The 22,898-nt window shown below is 37.1% G+C and overlaps 1 protein-coding gene across 3 annotated transcripts in view; it reads right to left on the reverse strand.

Annotated features, from left to right (window-relative positions):
* LOC143273832 (uncharacterized) overlaps positions 1-22,591 on the reverse strand; it is a 37,447-nt gene extending 14,856 nt beyond the window's left edge. For all 3 annotated transcript variants that reach the window (XM_076574017.1, XM_076574016.1, XM_076574018.1), the window contains exons 1-7: positions 22,193-22,591; positions 20,032-20,146; positions 19,700-19,873; positions 15,510-15,616; positions 14,356-14,493; positions 12,310-12,368; positions 1,087-1,117 (exon numbers count right to left, since the gene is read on the reverse strand). In XM_076574017.1, the coding sequence (XP_076430132.1) occupies positions 1,087-1,117; positions 12,310-12,368; positions 14,356-14,493; positions 15,510-15,616; positions 19,700-19,873; positions 20,032-20,146; positions 22,193-22,443 (875 nt within the window). In that variant the 5' untranslated portion in view covers positions 22,444-22,591. The remainder of the gene's footprint in view (positions 1-1,086; positions 1,118-12,309; positions 12,369-14,355; positions 14,494-15,509; positions 15,617-19,699; positions 19,874-20,031; positions 20,147-22,192) is intronic.
* Between the last annotated feature and the right edge of the window lie 307 nt (positions 22,592-22,898).

Raw genomic sequence — 22,898 nt, forward strand, 5'->3', positions numbered from 1 at the left:
CACCACTATGCTACTTTTAATGCCATTCTTGGAACACTCGACTCATTCCCATATTTTCCTACAGGAATTCTCAATCAAATACTGGTCAGTAATGACTGGTCTTTTAGTGAAGGAACTAAAAGACCTAAATTGGGCCATTTGTATTTCCACCTCCGTAGAATACTGTGTTTTAGTTTTGGCTTCTCCCTCAGAGCAACTGTTTATGTATAATGTTGGATCTAGTTTTCTGTGCTCAGGATACTTTTATTAGTTTTCAAAATCCCTTAAAAACTACAATTTTTCATATCTGAAATTTTCTAATAAAACAAGAAGGAGTACGTGGCAGTCAAAAATTCTAAACTATAGGTCAAGAAACATGAGGAAAAATAAATGTACAGTAAAAATTTCAAAATGCTTAGTGTCATGGGGGAAACAAAGACTTGATAAAACGAGGAAAAAAAACCCTCTTGTGCCCAGGCAGTCTAGTAGTTTGAAGAGAAAACAAAACTGAGTATACGTTCATAATGTCCCTTAAATAGATGCTCAATTGTAACAGCATAACATGGTGTATGTGCACATGGACTACCATTCCAATAATGTAATTCCAAGCCTTCTGTCATCTTGCTCATTTCAAACCTATGTCACTACAGACACAATTAAAAGAGGTTCCCCCTCCAATCTTGATAGCAATGTAGTATCTAAGAACAACTTTCAAAAAGAAAAACTATGGAGTTATAGATAGGTTTCTCAGGAAAACTCTAATCCAGAGTTGACACATAAGGAAAACTGGCTTTCTACATGAGATCATCTCAATGTAGTCACAGGAACAAGAGAATGAAGAGGCTGACAGTTCAGTCAAGAGCTGGCAACTTGTTACCTATGGGATTATAGAATTAATCAAACTCTCTGCATGACCTTTGCTAAAGTAGTAAGACACTTAGTCACAAGGACATAAAAGCTTTAAAACATATGATTATATTAATGCATCATGGACACTAAATAAATCAGATGGAATCAGTGAAGAACACAATATTCAATAAACATTAGTTCTTTTCCCTGGTTCTAATTATAAGTTAACATTCATATTCAAAGACCTTAAAATCTTACCCTGATGAAACGACATCTTCAGGCTCATTTCCTATAATTGAATGAATAGTAAACATATTTCAGTCGATTATATTAGTCTATAAAATATCATAGGGTAAATCTTCTAGAGTAAAAAATCTTCTAGGATAAATATTAACTATGGTACTGGAATATAACAAATGCATCAGGAAATCAACTTCTTTGGATTTATTGAATAAAACAATGAAAGAAATTATCAGCATTTGATACCTCAAAGTAGGTGACCATGTATACTCACAACAATTCCAACTTACGGCAAATAGTGCCATTGCCAGAATCAGTGCCTATCATAAATAAATAGCAAAGAGAGTAGTTTTCTGGAAGAATGGTACCAGGATCAATTTCAAGAGAGTATAAATATTTTGTTATAACACAACAAATATTCCCCAGATACACGGCTGCAATCCTTCAGGTAAGAATGAAACAACCTATCAGAGAGAACCTGAAGCAATGATCATTGTACTTATCAATCTCCCCTAAAATTATGGAAACCTATCAGGACAATGTTTCTCATAAAGACTTGCAAGGAATTAGAAAAGAGAGGTAAGGTGAAATCAATGCTGCCCACCCTCCCTATCTCCTCTGTGGTTAGGTTCTGATGAGCTCTTTTAGATCTGGCTATAATTCTCATTCTTACCTATGATGCAATAAGGTAGAAACTCAATTGCTATTGTCACCTTTGGACATAACTACTGGTAAGATCCCCTTCTTAAGAACATATCTATTCTGCACATGGCTATTATACAGAAGATTAAAAGTATGCACTAGCAAGGCTAGGTCAAAGAAAGTTGCTTTGGAAATTTGTTTATTATAAAACTATAAATCCATATGTAGGTATCTACATATATATCACTTAATAACTCACTTAAGGTCTTTCTACTGGGATAGAAACCTAGTCCCCTATGGTGGTATTTTATTTGTGCTGAAGTGTGATTTTATTTGTATGTTAATAAAGTTGCCTGGAGATCAGAAGTAAAACCGAGCCATTAAGCAGATGTCAGGCGGTGGTGGCACGTACCCTTAATCCAATCCCATGCAGGCAGAGTCTCTGTGTGGTCAAGGACACAGCCAAGCAGTGGTGACCTGAACCTTTAATCCCAGTACCAACCATAGAGACCTGGAGGTCTGTATAGACAGGCAGTGACAGGGAAGTCATGTGGTTGGGTTTAGAGCCAATGAGAAGGCAGAACAGAAAGACAATAAAAAGATAAGTCACAGAGGAAGAAGGTCTCTCTCATTAGAGAAGAGACAGTGGCCAGGTATTAAGATAAGGCTGTCTTGGCTCTTCACTAGTGCTCTGATATCTTGGACTTTTAACTCTGTATTTGGCTCTGTGTTTTTTATTTACTAAGACCATTTAGAATTTTGTCTACAGTTCCCCTTTTATATAAAATAAGAAAGACAACACATGGTGAGATCCTATTGACATTACCCTTGAGAAAGTATCTTCCCAGGGAAAATGAAGACTAGAAATGTGCCCAAGGGGCAGAGCACCTGTCTTGCAAAATAGGGTAAAAGATAAAATGGGGTTGTGGATGGATAGTCAAGTATTATCTGGTGTATGAGTGGCTTCATATTTACTGATAAACACTACAGATATTAACCACCCACAATAAAAACAGAATTTAAATCTGGAATTAGTAGACTAGTTTCTTCTTTTTTTCCCCGAAAGAAGAGGTTCATTATTTGCTTCATCTATAGTATTCACATTCTAAAGGTTACTGCATATGGGAAAAAATCATGTGAAAGACTTGACTACAGTTTGACCTCTGGAGATTGCCTTTTGGCACTCAAGAGTCTATTTGGCAACACAAAGCAGGAAGACAAAAATAAAAATAAAAATAGGGTCATTGGAGTAGCAAATACATAGAGCACCTCCTTCTTAAAGTATGAAACCTTGAGTTCAACACCTCACAGATAAGAATATTAATTTCTAATTATACATTTAGGAACCAAACCATTGCCATACAGTAGAGCCAGAAGTAATCACCATGTATGTAAACATTTCAGTAACACTATATGATGTATTTGTTTAAATGGAAGAATTTGAATACAAAATTACCATTATTTTAGATTTTGTGCCACCTTTATTGAATAAGTCTCTTTTTTTTCGTAACCCCCCAAAAACTGCCATCAGTGAACTCACACTTGTTCCAGATCCAAGCTGACAACCCTCTTTGTTTGTGAGTCACCATTGTTGGGCAAGTCTCTCTTTCCATTTCCCATCCTATTATCCCCTACTACTTTCTCCAAACCCACATGCCTTGCTTTAGAAATGCAGCAGGCATGGCCTCCATGTTTCCTAGCTACCTTTGCTAGCTAGGTGGCTACTTCATTTTCTCTGGAAGCCAACAAGCCTATTCCAGGCCCAAAGCTGTGAACCCTCTGTTGCAGGAACCCTAAATGTTATTTTAATTTAAAAAAAAAAACAGAGCCAGATATTGGGGAAAATGCTGAAAGATCAAAAAGACAAAGAATCAAGTCATAGCCAAGTCTAACCTCGCCAACTCCAGGAATCCTCTGACTGAATGCCTCTGAGTCCTCAGCTAAAAGCTCTCTAGCTGAAAAGCCTCTAGACAAAAGGGGTTCCAGCCAAAAAGCCTTTAGTTCCTGTCTCCTCGAGCCTTATATACCTTTCTCTACCCAGCCATCACGTCCTTCCTAGTGTTGGGATTAAAGGCATGTGACTTCCCAGTAATGGGATTAAGGGTGGGTGCCACCACTGCTTGGCTCTGTTTCTCTCCTAGACTGATTCAATCTCATGTAATCCAAGGTGGATATAACTCACAGAGATCCAAATGGGTCTCTGCCTCCCAAGTGCTAGGATTAAAGATGTGTGCCACCACTGCCTGGCCTCTATATTTAATCAAGTGGCTTGTTCTGTCCTCTTATCTTCAAGCAAATTTTATTAGAGTATACAATATATCACAACCTTTTCTGGATAAGTCACTTCTTCCCTGTTCTGGCCCCACATTTTTTGCCTGTGGCTGTCACCATACACAGAAGACTAGGTCCAGATCAATGGCTGCAATAGATATAATACTGAAAATTGCAGCATCCCAATTAGAAAGTTCAGAGAAAAACCTTACCAATATAACAAATCAAACAAAAAATAGAATATGAGAATGTAAAGAAAAAGTAGAAAATCTAGAATTAATTAGCAAATAATATAAAAAAGAAAAAAAGCCATGCTACAAGACAATATAGTGGTATTTTATTTGTACTGAAATGTGATTTTCATTGTATGTTAATAAATAAAGTTGCCCAGGGGTCAGAGCTATTAGAGCCAGAGCAAGAGCATAGTGGTGGTGGTGCATGCCTTTAATCCCAGCACTTGGTAGAAGAGATAGATAGATCTCTGTGTGTTCAGGGATACAGCCAGCATTGGAGACATACGCCTTTAAGACCTGGAGGGTAGTACTTGCAGGCAGTGATGAGGCAGTCATGTGTTTGGGTTTACAACCAATGAGAAGGCAGAACAGAAAGTCTATTTAAAGAAAGACACACAGGAATTAGCTTTTTTTCCGGGAAGCTAGGAACACTGCGGGAGGTAAGATTTTTAGCTCTGAGCTCTGACCTCTTGGCTTTCTCTTTTACATTGGTTCTGTGTTTTTTATTTTAATAAGACGATTGGTTATATCTACATCTGTTGCCCAATGTGACAAGAATCCATTAAAAACCTCTTGGGGTTGGCTCCCTAGTTCGAGTGGTCGGCCCTACTCCCTAGCCCTGGCCCAGGTCTGCTTGGCCTCAGGATGGACTAACCTTGAGCTGCTTGCTTAAAGCCGGTGCTACAAACAACTCAGGCCTGCCCTGCTGAACAGGGCCCCTGCCTGTAAAGCCAACTCACCTGGTGGGAGCTTAAGGAAGCCAGAGTCAAGCCTTGACTCTACTCAAGAGGAAACACGTGGCTGGATTTAAGCTTTAGCCGGCTACGCTTTCACTTTCTCTCTCTGTCTCTATGTCTCTCTGTCTCTGTCTCTCTGTCTCTCTGTCTCTGTCTCTCTGTCTCTCTCTCTCTCTCTCTCTCTCTCTCTCTCTCTCTTCACACCTAGGACACTAGGTGGCTATTTTGAAATTTCCTCAGATTTCTACTGTTCTACGCAGATTTGGTAAGTAACAACATATCAGATATTTTAAAGGAAATTATTTAAAAGAGAAATTTTTTTCCACATTAAAAAAAATGGGTTTTATGTGTACATTGGAAGAAAATTGAGTTTTGTTTGAAATTTTAGGCAGTCTGACAGTGGAACAACTATATGAGAAGATTAGTACTTGTGGAATTATGCAGTTTATCACTATGCTTATCCTCATTTTACAATTTAAAAAGATAGTCAATTTAAGTGCCAGGATGACAGCTTTAGAAAAACTTGTTAAACCTGTAAAAATTCAGACAGAAGAAATTAACAGTGAAGTTGTTTCATGTTTGGATCATAAGGTTACAGAAAGAAAGCCTGTTTTCACACAGTCACCCTTAATTTATCCTGTAACCGTACAGCAGTTGCCTGATCAAATGACTACACAAAATATTTGGGCTCCAATTGAAATTTTGGATTTAAAAAGGTTTAAGGAGGCAATAGTATCTAATGGCATGTATTCTCCATATGTAAAGCAAATGTTAAACTCTTGGTCAACATATAATAGGATTGTACCACAGGACTGGTGGGAGCTGGCACAAGCTGTTCTTGAACCCAGCCAGAGGCTGCAATTTTTAACTTGGTTTATGGATGAAGCTAAAAACGTAGAAAAACAATGGAGGGATAAAGGAATACAAGTTTGCCAAGATCAGCTTATTGGAGAAGGCCAATATGCTTCAGTACAAACACAATGTTTATATGATGTCCAAACCCTAATTTTATGTCGAACAGCAGCCTTGAATGCATGGACAGAGGAACCAGGAAAAAAAACCTGAATCATTTACAAAGGTTATGCAAGGCCCCAAAGAATCTTTCACAGATTTTTTACAAAGACTGGCTTCAGCAGTAAAGAGAATGGTCTCAGATTTAGAAGCTAGTAAGATAATAATTGAATCTTTGGCCTTTGAGAATGCGAATGCAGCATGCAAAAGAATAATCAGGCTGTTAAAGGCAAGATCTGCACCTTTGGAAGATTGGATTAGAGACATACTTAATGTTGAGGCTCATGAGCATGATGATATGTGGGTAGGAGAAGCAATTTCAAAAGGTTTGAGGAGTGTTAGATGTTTTGGATGTGGAAAGCAAGGACATTTGAAAAGGGACTGTAAACAGGTCATTCCTAGAAGCAGAAGGTGTGATAAGGGAAAACACTTGACCAATGAATATAGATCAACAAAGGACAGACAGGGTAATCCTTTGCCTCAGTTTTTGGGAAAATCCCGGAGGGGCCTCATGCAGGCCCCCATAGCAAATCCAGTTTAAACCTTTCTTGCAACTGTAGAGGAAACCCCTGCTCAGAGTGATTAAATAACCAAGTGCCTACTGGAATAAATCATGCTGGTCAGTATGATGAAACAGAGAGAATAGAAAATTCAGGAGAAAACAAAGAAAATTTTTTTGGCAAACTTCTATTAAGGAACAGAAACCAAAATTAACGATAAAAATAAATGGTCATATAGAGTACTAACTAATTCTAGAAAAAAGGCTTCAATTAGTTGTATATATATGTCTTTGTGTTCGAGTCTCTTATCAGTTTTCTGCAAGAAATCACGGCCTAACATCAACTGAAGTCTCCAGAAAGAAGATGGGGCTGCACAACAACAACAATTCCACGTGGACAATAATAATATCACTAAGCTAACAAACATCATCTACAGATCAACTTTGAACTACAAGGTGCTCAGAGCAATTTTGAGATGACTAGCTGAGATGATCCAGTCTGAAAGACTACTTGAATAAGGACTTGAGATAAACCCTGAACTTTGGCATTATACACAGACTGGATAATGAAGGATATAGTTACCTTTCCTAGAATTTGACAATTAACCTAAATTTTTTCTTTCAGGATAAAGATAACTTCACTGATACCCAGCAGGAAGCAATTTTGAGAATACAATGCCCACATTCCCAAAGAGGTGGTGTGGGGCAGGTGGTTTTTTGGTTCTTTTAATGGGTTTTGGGTCTGGGATAAATTCCACTCTTTAAGGGGGTTGGTTACAAGTTGTTGTCAAGGGTTAGGAAAAAGGCTAAGCAAAGGAGATTAGATTTAAGGTTCTTGTTTAAAAAAAGAAAGAAAAGAAAAGAAAAAGACAATTACTAGTTTTAAATACTTTACATTATTACCAACTATTAGGATATAAAGAAATGAAAGATAGTAGTTAGACATTACAATAGAACTTGTAGTCATATTAGATATGTTTTAAAAATTGAACAGATATATTTTAGACAGGTCATCTTCAAACCCTTCAGAGATCTACAGAATATGGCATTTAAAATGTTTTAATAACTTAGAAATTTTTCTTTTTTGAGACATGTCGGCTCCTGGCAGTACCAATCTACTTCAGAGAAAATATGGGCATTGAAGAAACTGCATATGGAGCTAACTTTCATTGTGGCAAAAGTTAGCCACTGGACAATAAAGTATCCTCGAATCAACAGGACAAAATGGACAGACAAGACACGAAACAAATGACTACTCATTGTTGCCAGAACAAGTGTGGTTATGGCTTTATCAAAAGCCATCTTCTGAGGCCAGGACAATATGGGCACCATCCCTGAAGTGGCCTTCAAAATCCGGAAAAGGTACAGTGCCCTTTTCTTCAAAGGCAGCTGAACAGCCAGTGGGCCGATGGCTTCTGTTGTGCAATGGAACAGCAGCTGAAAGCTCATGCCTCTCAATAGTAGACTGGCATTTAATAGAGGGATGTGGAGAAGAAGGGGATGCTGAGATGAAGCCATATATATACAGCCAAGAAGAATGGTCAGCTGAATTCAAAAACTGTCAACAATTTCCAGAATTTAAAATCCTGAATCATGACATGACACTAGTAGAATTCAGGTGTTTCTGGTACATGGACTGCTCTCACCCAATGTGAGGTTGAACTGTTGACCCTGTGTACATCCTACCTCACAAATGAGTCTGTCAGATACACTAAGCCTATAGGCTGAAGATGATGCCCCAACACTGCGGAGAAACCTCAGGTGACTGTCCAGGCAGCTCGCTGTTTCTGTCAACTCACAAATTTTTGGAAGTTGCTTGCGTGCACTTCCTGTTTTTATTTTTGTTAGCTAATATTATTTCCTTCTTGGGTCTCTGAGGGAGTTGAAGTTTAGTTAGTTATAGTTGAAGATTAATTAGGATAGAAAGTGAATTAGATACATTTTGGACTTACTAAAATAGGATAGATAAGGGAATTATTTTCTCTGATTTGACAAATACAAATGGACTAGACATTGTTTAGGTATTTGTTACTTGTATATATTGTATATAGTTATTGTACTTTTGTATATTGTTTTTTTCTTTTGTTAGTTATAACATTTTGCCTTTTTTTTCTTTTTATTAAAATAGAAAAGGGGAAATATGGTGGTATTTTATTTATACTGAAATGTGATTTTTATTGTATGTTAATAAATAAAGTTGCCCAGGGGTCAGAGCTATTAGAGCCATAGCAAGAGCGTGGTGGTGGTGGCGCACACCTTTAATCCTAGCACTTGGTAGAATAGATAGGTAGATCTCTGTGTGTTCAGGGATACAGCCAGCATTGGAGACCTTTAAGACCTGGAGGGCGGTACTTACAGGCAGTGATGAGGCAGTCATGTGTTTGGGGTTACAACCAATGAGAAAACAGAACAGAAAGTCTATTTAAAGACAGACACACAGGAAGTAGCTTTTTTTCCAGGAAGCTAGGAGCACTGCAGGAGGTAAGATTGTAGCTCTGAGCTCTGTCCTCTCGGCTTTCTCTTTTACATTGGTTCTGTGTTTTTTATTTTAATAAGACTATTGGTTACATCTACTACAAGACCAGGCAAGAAATTTGAGATACCATCAAAAGCTCAGATCTTTGAATTCTATTGGGATACATGAGGAAACAGTATTCTCAATCAATAGCATAGACAAGATTAATAGAAAGATCACAGAGGAATTCTTCATCCAAGTAAGGAAATATATACACACACTGATACAAGAATCAAACAAAACCCCAACCAGACAAGATCAGAAAAAGAAAACTCCAAAGCATATGATAGTAGCACCACCAAATATACAGGACTAAGATAAATATTGAAAGCTTAAGAAAAAAAAGTATACAAGTCATTTGGAAATGAACATGCCCAGGGCAACAGGTGGATTATCAAATAAAACTCTGAAAAGCAGAAGAACCTGAAGCAATGAACTTCAAATACTAAAAGGCCATGCATGTCAACCAGGACTCATGGACCCAGTGAATCTGTCTGCCATAGCTGAAGCAGAAACACTTCCATGATACAAGCAGCCTGAAACAGTCATAGCAAATAACAAAGTCTAAACAGACTGCTAAATGTAATACTTCTAACTGAACAGAGGAGTAAGTGTGAGAGGAGACTTTTAGAAAGAAAACAAGCAAAACTAGAATTAAAGGAAATACAAAGGGCATCTAACAACACAAAACAACAGGAAAATAAAACACTGCAATCTAGGTACAACTTTCAACAACGAATCCAGATATCAATGGCCTCAACACTCCAGTCAAAAGACAAAGGCTACCTAAACAAATTAAGAAACAAAATCCAACTATCTATTGTCTATGAAAAATCCAATCTTAGTTTAAAAGTCAAGCACCATCTTACAATGAATGGATGCAAAATGTATTCTAAGCAAACAGTGTCAGGAAGCAAGCAGGTATCACCATCCTAATATCTGAAAAATCATTTTCAATCTAAAATGATGCAGAAGAGACAAAGATATGTACTTCATACTAATTAAAGTTTCAACAAATACAAAATAGAATACTTACACACACAGAGAGAGAGAGAGAGAGAGAGAGAGAGAGAGAGAGAGAGAGAAAGAGAGAGAGAGAGAGAGAGAGAGAGAGAGAGAGAGAGAGAGAGAGAGAGAGAGAGAAGGAAAGAGAGAGTCATATCTTCAGCTGCACCCAACTTCACAAGAAACCTAATGGAACAAAAGGCACAGATCAACACAGACCCAATAACATTACGTGATTGCAAACACCGAGTTTTCCAATTGATTGGTCATCCGGCCCAAATACATACATACAATCTCAGAATTAAATGACATCTTCATTCAATTGACCTAACCAATAATTAAATATTCCACCTCAACACCAAAGAATATATATTCCACTCAGCAGCACAAAGAGGCTCCTCTTAAATAGAGCATATGCCTAGAGACAAACGAAACTTTAAGAAATACAGAAAATTGAAATAATGCCATGTACAGTATGTAACCATTGAGTCATAAAAGTTAAAATTGACAGGAAAATAAACTCCAGTATGCATATAAACAAATAAATAACCTAATGATCCAAGTTAAGAATTTGAAAAAAAAAAGAACAAACCAAACCCCCAAACAGTAGATAGTAAGAAATAATAAAAAGTAAATGAATTAAATAGAAACAAAGAAAACTGTACAAAGAATTAATGAATCTAATTGCTATTTTTCTGAGAAGATAAAGATGACCCACTGACCCCTTTATCAAGAAGATTCTCTTGAGTCCCACACCAGAATGTACAAGTAGACACGAAGCAGAGATCAACAGAGTCTAGGGATCCCAGTCCCAGTTGATACATCAACTTTACAACTCCAGCATCTATAGCTCAAGGAACATCACAGAAAAGGCAGGTGGAAAGACTGCAAACATCAGGAAGTCTGCTGTGAAACAAACAGTCTCTCATGGAAATGGCTACATTAACAAGATCTGAACAGAGACAATATCAATAGTCATGCTAAGGAAGAAGTGGGGAGGAATCTCTGAGGGTCATGCTCCTGGACAAGGAACTGCAGGAAACTACTGACTGCTGAGATAGGAATAATGAGTCTCTCTCAGAGAGGAATGCCTAATTGCTTGACCAATGAAACTGTAGTCAACACTGAAACCATGTAACTACAAACAAGAAAACTGAACTCAGTAGGTTGTAGTTATCCATTTGTGCCTCTGTGTGTGAATGTGTGCATTGAAGAGTAATTATAAGGGAAGAAGAGACTATCGATTTGAGACCTGTGGGGACATGGAAGAAGCGGGAGTATGGGGGGAGTGCTGGAGGGAAGAAAGGGAAGTGGGAAAGGGATCCAATTGTACTTTAGTTAAAATCTATAGAAAAGAAAACATTCCTTTAATAACATACACAAAAAAGGAAATCATAAAAGAATTGAATATTGTGTCATGTTTACCCATACAAATCATGTTTTCTATGATATGTATAACAAAGTAATTATGTTCACTTACTGCAATGCATTCATTTAATGTGTTTTTTATAATGTGTGTGGGTAGCTAAGAAGACAACTTAGAAGTTAATAGCATGCTTTGCTCTTCAAGAGGACCTGTGTTCTGTTCTCAGAACCTATGTGGTATTTTACAATCACCTGTAACTTCAGTTACAAAGAATACAACACCATCTTCTCTCTCCCACAAGCACCAGACATGAACATGGTGCACATGCCTGGTGTACATGCAGGCAAACACTCACACATGAAATAAACAAATAAAATGAATTACAATACAGTGTAGTGGAACTATTAATGAACTAGACACTATGTCAACATTTTTAGGAAAAAAATGTATGAAGTAAACTAAAATGTGCTGTGAGCTGGGGAGAGGCTGGCATGTCACCCCAGTATGGTAATTTGAAAAATATTTTTACATGCAAGTATATAATTCTGGTGCAAAACTGAGAAACTTTTTAACAAAGCAGTTTCATACAACTAATTTCTTAAACAATTCAGCTGTCAATAGACACTTGATTTTTAAAACTGCCTAGGAGGAGCTGGAAAGAGGAATGGAAAGGGGGAAAGGATATTAATTGTATCATAATTTAAATGCATTTTAAAAATAAAAACTGCTCTTTGTGGGTGAAGGGTAAGAGGAACACTCATCCACTCACCCAAAGGTAAGGGCAGTACAAACTTATAACCACTATGGAAATCTGTTTGGCCATTATTCAAGAAGCTGGTTATGGATCTACCTCAAGATCCAGCTACCCAAATAATATCTAATTACAGAGAATTGAAAAAATTCTAAATGCAACATTTTTAATCTAAAGAAGGGCTACAGAGAAGAAACTTTAAAAGACTTACGTGTGAAGGTATTTTGTTGTCTCGAGAGGAGTAAGTCATGCTGAATAATCACCATTTTTCTGCCAAGTATGGAAATGGTGGTAGACAATATTATTATTTTAATATGGATGGAAAACCATTTATCAATATATTAAATATTTAAGATATTTCAAATACAATATAAGATTCCATCAGGTCATCTGGATATACCCTTCAAATTTATTAGTTCTAAAAGGTTTTACAAAGTTTCTCATTTTAGAAGGAAAGAACAGAGTGAAATGGTGTAGATTTACTACGGTTCAAACCATCTGGATTATCTTGACAGGATGGAAAGTGCCCTAATATAGGAAGGAGTCCTAAGTATTCTTGCTCTGGGAAAGTGTTTCCTTAGGCTCCAGCTTAAGTTTCCAAAACTCAGGATTTCCCTACTTTAGTTTAACAGTTTGCTATGAACATTTCACCACCTAAAAACAGGCATGGAAATAGTAAAGCAGTATCTAACTTGCTTCTCAGTCTTGAACTGATTAGAATCCTAAATGAAAGCACACTGTAATTCATGAATGGACCTATTATCAAATGCTACAGAATTCAGAATTTGATATTACTGAAATAAAGAGTAAGCCCATGGTGAGAGTAAGCCCATGGTAAGAACACTAATGGATTCCAAGACATAGGTTGCTCTATTGCTGGTCTTCCTTTAGCCAAGAAGGGAACAATGATCAGAGTTTTGTCATAATGATCCTGAATCGCCATGCTTATCATCAACCTACATGGAAGACAAAAATCGTTTTTTATAAATGCTATAAGTATACTCATGGGTTGTAATGGGGCTTAAATACTGAATACAGTTAATATAATTTAGATTCACAAAATTGTATTCATTGTCTTCCTTCTGAGGCAGAGTTGTGAAATATCCTGAAATCTTGAGGTAAAGATTCAAGTATCTTGAAAAATGTTCCTTTACACAGAAAAAGCACTTAGTAGGCCAATCACTTTCTGTCAACTTCCCTGGGAAAGGCGCTAGAGATCTGTCACAAACACAGATTGTGCTACAGAGGATGATATAAAGGAACCCTTGCCTACAGATTACTATGAAAGAAAGAAAGCATCTCTGGCCTCTTTCTGCAAGTGCTTGGATTCATGTGATAATTTAGTATATCCGCAAACCCATCTGATGGCTAAAAAGAGAGACTCCTCCAAAGTATCGTGCCATGATGGTCTTCTAGGATACTGGAATGCTTTGAATAAGTGATAAGGTTCAGATGCCTAGCAACAGCTTTGGAGAAATCTTAAGAGTTTTAGCTGCCAGAGAACACTATGTTATATTAGGAGAAAATTTGAATTTTCAGGCACATAGTTGAATTTTCAACTACCCTTTTCTCATGGCTCCATAACTATTATGATAAAGATACAGATCAGTAGGTACAACCTGATAATCAAGTTTATTTAACACTGGACTAAAAGACAGGTGTAATCACATTAAATCCCCATGAATAAATGCTTCCTAAGTTTTCCTCATGTATGCCATATCTATCTGATATATGTAGGAATTTTTACTTTCTTGGACTGAGGGAGCATGTTAGATTGTTGAGCATTCAGGTAATAAGTTGGATGAAATATTTGGAAGATAAGTATCAAGATTTTCTGTCAAACTACAAATGTTTAGATTCAAAGAAGTAACTCAAAAACTAAAATTCTGTGCCATGCATTGCTTTATTTTTGGAACAACCAGAGCATGCTGGGATCTTGAAAGATAAAGATATTAAGGCTTCCAAAGGAGAGTTTAGCCATGAAGTTGAGTGGTAAAATAAATGCCTCATACATTCAAGTCCCTGAGTGTGATTCTCAGAATCATCACAGATCAGTCTTGAGATTAAGACTCTTGTACACCCGTTGTTATTCTGACCAATCTATCCCTTTGCTTATCTCATGGCAAGTGGAGTTGACTAAAATGCTTCCATTCCAAAAGCATTTAAATAATGAAGTCACGCTTGGTTAAAATACAACATTGGTAAATATTTCATGTCTGAATTTAGTTTCAAATAGCGTTTTAACTTCTGTACTTACGTTTTGCGTTTCCCCATAACGGCATAATAAAGAGCAGTCCATCCAAATGTGTCCTTTAAGTGGTGATCAACACCTTTCTTCAATAAAATTTCAACAATATTTTCACAATCCCATTTAACTGCATACATGAGTGTTGTTCTAGAATGACAGAGGCAATTCGATTACTAAAATGGTGAACTGTATACATTTTACCATGTAAGTATAAAGCCTTTGTGTGTAGAATTGACCATTAACTAAGTAGCCTTAAGCATCCTGAAAGCAGAGTTCAGATTCCTAAAATATGTCCAAGGCTAAAACTAGAAAACTTCTTAGCCCACTATGATACTTTATAGAGTAAAATTTGTATTTTAAATTGTTTATGGTGAATAACTGTTTGGAGAAAAGTGACCAGAAGTACAGAAAGCTTTATATGAAAAAGAATGCCATTTCCTTTCTATTCTATTGTAATATAATTCACTGTTAAATTCGGAACTGCAATTTGCATAAAATAATAGTAATAATGTTATCAAATAATTTTAATGTTAAAATGAATGTTTTCAATTGCTGATACTAATATCATGCCATATATGTAAGTTTACAACTACCATTCATATATCATCCTTCTCTGCACACCACCAAAAGTATTTGAAGATTAAAGGTTGTTCACAAGTTTGTGTGATTGCAAACTTGAAAACTTTGGAACTGACACTGTAAATGTAAAATCTAATAAAAATGCTATCAACTCATATAAGATCATATGGCAGTCAAAATAAAAATCAAAAAAACAACCTCTCATTATCAAAGGGAATATGAACCTGACTATCATTCTTTGGCATAACCATTTCATGTAATAGATATTTTTTAGATATGTAACTGATGTTTTATTGACTTTTTCTAATCTATTCCAATAACACTCATGACCAGGCTATTCATGTAGATCTTGTCCATTTCTCCGTGTCTTTTTTTGGGGTCCCGTTTTCCAGGTAGCCTCACTGGTGATGTGAGTAGCAGTCTAGTCATCCTTGTTCCACATCTAGCATCTTCCTATGAGTGAGTACATACCATATTTGTCTTTCTGAGTCTGGGTTACCTCACTCAGGATTGAAATGACTGATTTTTACTATTCTAGACTATTTTCAACACAAGCAGTGTTTTAAAAATGCAAAGTGTAGTACCTTTGATATTGATCACATACATGAAGATTCGCACCGTTTGTGATTAGGTATGCTGCCATGCGGTGTTTCCTTTCTCGGAGGGCTAGCAGCAGAGGGGTCAACCCATCCTGTAATGATATCAATTAATCATTCACAATACTGCATATTTCACAACTGAACTGAAAATCATGTATGTAGCCCTGTGATCATAATGTTTACCATAGACTTGACCACAGTAGTCTTTTCCTTATTAGCCTAATGCACCTTCTAACGATCCTCAAGATTGCAATATTCTAACCACGGCTACAGTCATCACAAAGTCCTCTAGTCCATTACAGAACTCATGTGACACCCATGGACCTATGGTTCCTGTCACAGAAGTTGTCATAGTACTTTGAAGCCATGGCCCTCTCCCCTCAGAGTTTATCTAAAGAGACACACACCGACACACAGTAGCAAAGGTGTTAGATCCTAAGTTGCATGGATGAGCAAAATTGTCTTTTCTATGTCAAAAATTCTCCTGTATTTCAAAAGACAGTTATGTGGCAGATGTACCATTTCCCAACAGAAAAATTCAATTAAGCATGATGACAAAACTATGGAATTGTCCAGTATTTTAAACCTGATTTCGGAAGTACTGTTTGGCAAATCTTCTGTGGGGCAAACATGAGCGACAGCAGAAGTTGTTTCTCAGGCACAATTCTCCGAGTATTGTAATGATGTGGTATTTGCTGAGGACACAGAGGAAGCTCTGCTTGATTCTCCATTCAGGAAGGGCCAGGGGTAACAATGTCTGCCTCTTGCTCTGAACAGGTCACCAAAGAAATGACCTCAAAATGAGTACAATCTCAAAGAATCTTTTTTCATTCTTCGAACTCACAAAGATCCGCCTGCCTCTGCCTCCCGAGTGCTCGAATTAAAGGCGTGCGCCAACACTGCCCAACTCAAAGAATCTTTTATTGCTTACCTTGAAATGTATTCTGTCCTGTTACAAGTTGAAAACTGTTTTAGTGTTTAGAAAATCCAGTACATTTTTAAAATGTTTTTTATTTATATTATTTTTAGACAATTTCCTACATGATATCTATATTTACGTAGTTTCTACACCCTCACTCCTCCAACTCCCCCTAACTCCCTCTGAAATTCAGGACATGTTTTTTATTACTATCACACACACATGTGTATTATGCACAACTTACTGGTTCCATGTAATGTGAACAGACTCTCTGTGTGCCTCTTTTTATGTCTCTGCCTCTCCTTTTCTTTTTCCCTCCCCCTCTGTCTCCCTCTCTTCCTGTATGTGTGTTGGTTTGTGTGTGTGTTCATGTGTGTGTATGTGCATGTGTGTAAATGTGTGTGTTTAAGGATGGCCACTGTGGCTGGATAAACTATTGAGGAGTTTAGAGTGTATCGCTGGAGAAAATTGAAATCTACTCTCAGCAGTTATGGATAATGGGCAACTCTTTATTTACGAGTGTAGTTTTGAAGTTTCCCCTATCAAGTGTTTGCATGTCAACTGGTGTTTTCCTTGTGCAGGTCTTATTTAGGCAACCATATTATTGAGATTTCATAGATGAATTATCCCTTCTGTATCTAGAAGACACTTTTCTGCAACAGTCATCCTGGTCACTGGAACTCAGAGGTTTTTTTTGTTTTGTTTTTTTGTTTGTTTGTTTGATTGTTTGGGCTTTTGTTCTTTAGAACTTTCTTTCTCAGTGTCACCTAAAACTTAAGTGTGGGTGTTGTATTGTAGATGTAGGATTGTGGTAGGCACCCATGCTCCTTTGGTTTTTGCATTTTCACTAGTTGTGGATCTCTGTTATACTCTGTATTTGCTGCATTTTAATCATCATTGCATCTAAGTCCAATTTACTGAGTGACTGTACTGTGCTATAGCTATACAGATCTGTGTAATTGAAGTTTTAGAGATGGGCAAGGCATTGCTTTCTTTCTGATTTATATTTTGCTTAGAAAACAATCTAAGCAGGAATCAAAATAGAGCAATAATTTAAAAGTATTTTAAACATTAGGTGATTCAGAAATGAAGGCACAACTGTAATCCCATCAAGAGAGTGCAGGGTATTGCAGGAGGATCATGACTTCTAGGAAAGTCTGGGCTACATAGTGAAACCCTATCTAAAAAATTAATATTGGAAGTCTATGATGATTTTAGGATTATCAATATCTGTGAGATTAAGAAGATGTATTGTAATTGACAGGAGTGAAAAAGCCTTGCCCAACTCCACAGCTAACAAAAGACACAGTGCCAGGTAGGTAAAAATTCCCTAGGCTTTTTGGGAGTTCCAGAGATTTCCCAAACAATATGAGCTAACAACCCCTGCTCTTGGTTGCCTCCAGTCACTTAAGTGTAAGATCTTGTTACAAAAGACACCAAATCCTTTGGAGGGAAGACTGGCAGGAATAAAGCTGGAACTAACCCAGTGATTCCTACCCAAGTACTAGCTTCCTTAGAATCTGTGGTGCTCTGCAAACTGCCAAAGGAGAAAAGGAATCTTCAGACATCTTAAATTTATATCAAAGCACTAAGAAATAAGGCTAGTAGAATGAAATACCTGTATTGGCAAAGCAGGTGAAATGGGGGAATACAGCTCTGGTTTGTTAGCAAATAAAACACACTTGGAGTTTGGATCGTGGAAGTACCTCCTGCAGGGAACCATTCCATCATAGGGGCTCAAAAGCAAAATGATTTGATTTGTTATAGTCAGGATGAAGCATAGTTTTTAAAATTCTCCTAGAGATTGAGCATGCACTGCGTTCCTGGAGAAAACGGAGGTATGAATGGACTGCGCTGTTCCATAGCCATTTGGTTTGTTTACTAAAATTTTAACCTCTGCTGCATGCGTACTAATGGATGTGTGGAAATCAAGTGCTTGTAGTGCAATGTACCATGCTTCAGTTGCAAATATTCAGTCTGTGATAGCAGTTTGAAGGTTAAGTATCACCCACAGCCTGAAGTGATTTATATCCCAACACAGCTTGTCAATATTTTGGGTAGGTGTTGAAACTTTTGGAATTGGATATTTGATGGGTGTGATATTGGTATGTAGGCAGTTTTGGGGTACACCTATTCTGAGTTTTTCAAGGGGCCACTGATTCTGTTTCTGTGGAGATAAGAGGAGAAAGGAAGGATCACAAGTTCCTGATACCACGGACCAAGCTGTCTCCAGCTGCCTATAGGAAGTTATCTTGATGGCTAACCAATGAAGAGAACCCAGCCCCTGGTGGGCGGCACCACAGCCTTGTTTCAGAACATGGCTGTGTAAGACTTTACAGAGATAGCTGCATAGTAAGCAAACAGGCACTCTGGACTCATTCATTTCTCCCTCTCTTGAGGATAGATGATATGTCAACAGCTTTCTCAAGATCCTGATTCTGTGCTTTCCCCAGTAATATATAGTAACTTGGAAATGTAAGTCAAATAATCCTTTTAGTCCATTATCTATTTTTATAAATATTTTCTATGGCTCCATAAAAGTAAGCTAAATTCTCTAATACTGGTTTCAATAAATTAACATTTACTTCTCCCCATTTGGAAATAATTTTGAGAGCTATATTCAATGCAATTTAATCATATTCACCCCTTCCCTTTCACTACTTTCCAAATGCACCCCTCTTCTGTACCCATCCATCTTTCTAACCTTATTGATATAAACCCCCTCTCAAGTCTCTGGGGTCACTGTAGAAGATCAGGGTAAAGCTTGTAAGAGCCAGGTCCACTGGATGATCAAAAGCAAAGAGTGTCTCATGGGCACACTAGCGTAGATGTTCATATGACATCACAGTCACCGTGAAAACATGCAGAAGACCCTTGGAAGCTCAAGTGACACAAAATCTCATTATGCAAGCAGGAATTTAGCATGAAGGTCTGCTCTGAGCTGAGGACTTCTCTATAGTTACAGCTGCTAGGACTGGATAGACATTTTCATTTAAAGGTGTGGCCTGGGTGGACTGATCATGCTCCAGTGGATGGTCATATACCCAAGAGTATGTGGGCAGCACAAATTGGACTCAATGGGGGTAAAAAACAATAACAACATATCAATACTTAGATGGATACCGATCAAGTTATTTCAAAGGGCCGGTCAAGTAATACTTAAACTTCTAAACATGAAAAATTTGGACCAAGATATGACAACTGTTAAAGCATATAGTTTTCAAATACTTGGGAATTCAATTTAGAAAATCTTTACCTTTGTAGTATCTTCAATGTTTCCCCCAAATTCAAGAAGACTGCTGGCAATATCTGGCCTGTCTACATACACTGCATGGTGGATCGCTGCTTCTCCATTGCAGTCTTTAATATTGGGATCTGCTCCATGATGAAGTAGGACAGACACGATCTCTATCTCCCAGCTCTGTATAGCCTGTGGATATTGTTACCAGGAAAACACTGTTAATTTAAAGAATACACGAGAAACTTCCCCCAGCTTTCACCATGATTTATATTTAAGTGACTTTAATTTTACTTTCGTTCTAAACACTTAGATCAACTTAATTACTGAAATTGAAGTCTTTGAAATACCTTCATTAGTGGTGTGGACTTTTGATTGTCAAGGGCATTTATCTTACAGTCCTCAAATAACAGTAAATGAACCAGATCGATATGACCATAGAAACACGCAAAGTGGAGCGCAGTTCTGTGGGAATGAGAGACATTTTGAAGGAAAACTGTAAGGCACTATTATCAACATACACAATCACTCTGGCATTTATAAATATTATATAACATTTAAGTCCATAGACCTCTAAAAATATTTAACTTCAAAATTTATTTTTATTTGCTCTTATAATTTACTGTATTTAAAAATTTACTACAACTATCATTTATGGCAGTGTGAATAATACACACACCTGCTGCAGCCTAGAGAAGTGCTCTATTAGTGAACTACGTAGTAAAGAGCAGCCTATTTGAACAAAAAAAACATGACTATTGGGTGAACTCATTTTCAGTTTGAATCCTACTCTAGACACTGCCATCAACCTCCTACTTCTCAGCCTTCCTGTGTTGTGAATTCTTGTCCAGAAAATGAGTGTTAAAAGGAATACTTCTATCAAATTAGGATGACTCAATTAGATTTTTTGCAACTATTCAGAAAATATTCTTCAACAACAACTGAACAATCTTTTAGGTATTTAAGTTATGAACGTTAACACTATAATAAACATATTTCAAGTCAATATTAGTTCCATTATCTCTATTTTGTAAATATATTAAGGAGTATAAACTTTAGAGTCTAAGGATATCTCTTCAAAACTTGAGACAAGTTCTACTATAAACTTATGCTTCTGCTGCCTCAGCCTTCAAAGAGCTTGGATTGTAGATATGACACACCACTGAGCTTGAGATTTGGTTTTTTGCACATTTTAACTCAGCTAAAATTGAAATGTCATTTACAATTCATAATGTACAACAGTGACTGCCAAAACTTAAAGGCAATTCTTAATACATAAGATAGCATGTCATTTGTGCCATGCATGATGTCTCTACTAAGTGAAATGTGATATATAATATGATATATATATATATATATGTATATATATATATATATATATACACATATATACATATCCATGCATATAAAACATTTCTAGACTTTTACTGGATTTTTTAAAGAAAGTAATGAAATGTACTATTGATAAAAACTGAAAAGTATCAACAGCAAAATCTAAATGCACAGCAAACTTGGCTTTGATTTTTAAGAAACTTTAATTCAAAGGAACTAAGTATGGAATTTCAATTCAAATACATAAGAATGGCCATTTTTGACAATAGTTAAATTCACAGCATACATACGAATTAGATACGTGCTAAGCCTAACATCAGTGTCTAATATCAGTTTCACCAGGGAGATTTAGTACACTGTGGGCCACCTCAAACAAACCCAAAATTGGGAAAGCAAGATAGTTTGTTGATTTGTAAATCATGAAATTCACAGCAAGTTCCATTTACCTCTATCAGAAGTAAGTAAAGATATCAGAAGTAACTTTCAGAGAACTTGGAGCTTGTCAGCACATTGTGTTATTAAAATGGTGGCTGATCAAGGCCGCACTGAATAAACTTTCAGAAACACATGAAGTAATGAGTGAAGAAACATAGGAGAAATTTATGGAGATGGGAGAGTGAGATCCCCATGAAACTAGTGAGAAACAACAAGAAAATGAAGGAGCAGCAGGAAGAGGAGAAATATCAAGTTTTGATTATTTCTATTATTTTCAGTGAGGAATATAAATGTTAGTACACACAGATAAAAGATTCATAGTGAATGTTTTTGGGTGATTTTAGGTGGGAGGAAAACATTGAGGAACACTACTTGATCTCTGTAGTTTCTACAGTTTACACAACATTGTGTTTAATAGGTACATTGAAATTAAATCCCATTTCTTTATAGTTTGTTAGATTATTCCATTGTGTATTCAATGCTCCATAAGAAAATGCTCCATAGGGGGATTGCGGGGTGACAGTAAACCTGCTGGAGCTTTTGGTCTATGGTTCTCCTGCTCCAGAAGAAGATCTGGACACTGGACCTCTGTGTGATCACGGGTACCAAGGAGACTGTAGTCCAGAAAGCACAGCTGGTCTCTCCTCACCCCTGTTGCCCTCAACAGAGCTAGTCAAGGTAGGCTTCTCCCATCACCCGATTTCATCATTAATGATTTCATCATTAGCTTCCAAGTGTTCTTACCGTTTCCCTTCATCCTCATCATTCACATGAAAATTCTTCTTCATGAGGAGACGCAGCACCACTTTGAGCTTTCCCATGCATACTGCTTCATGGAATTCGTTTTCAGGGTCATAAGGCTGGCAGTACCTGTCTTCAGTTCCACAGTAAAAGCAGGACAAGTATCCCGTTGCCCTGCTTGGGCCATCACAAAATCCCAAGGGAGTTTTCGGCTCCTTCTTACAGCACAAGAGCTTCCTCCGGGTGGACAACATAGCTGTGACCACCTTTCTATCAACTCAACACTAAGTAATTTTAGGAAATGATGGACTTTTAACCACTGACCGTCTAACAACCAGAGCCTGACTCTGTGACTCCCACAAGTGCGAGGCTATGGTTTGACCAGTCAAACCGAAGCATCCAGTTATAGAACAGTCGTTGCTAAGCAACACTGGTAAACAAAAGCATGCTCGTTCTTCCTCAGGCATAACTGACAGTTTCATGGAGCAAATAGTGCTCACTGCGCATGTGCAATGTAAGCGTGGTGGTCTCCTGGGCTTTAGTTTGTGTATATCCTGCAAGATCTCGATCTCTTTATTTCTTTATTCCCCACAACAATCTTGATTGGTACTTACTTTCTTTGGGGGTATAATTACTCATTATGATATCTTTTTTTGGTTTTGTTCTTATTTTACTGAGTGTTGGTTTTTTATTTCCTTTTTCACTAAGA

This window comes from Peromyscus maniculatus, chromosome 6 (genome assembly GCF_049852395.1).
Source record: "Peromyscus maniculatus bairdii isolate BWxNUB_F1_BW_parent chromosome 6, HU_Pman_BW_mat_3.1, whole genome shotgun sequence".
NCBI classification, from domain to species: Eukaryota; Metazoa; Chordata; class Mammalia; order Rodentia; family Cricetidae; genus Peromyscus; species Peromyscus maniculatus.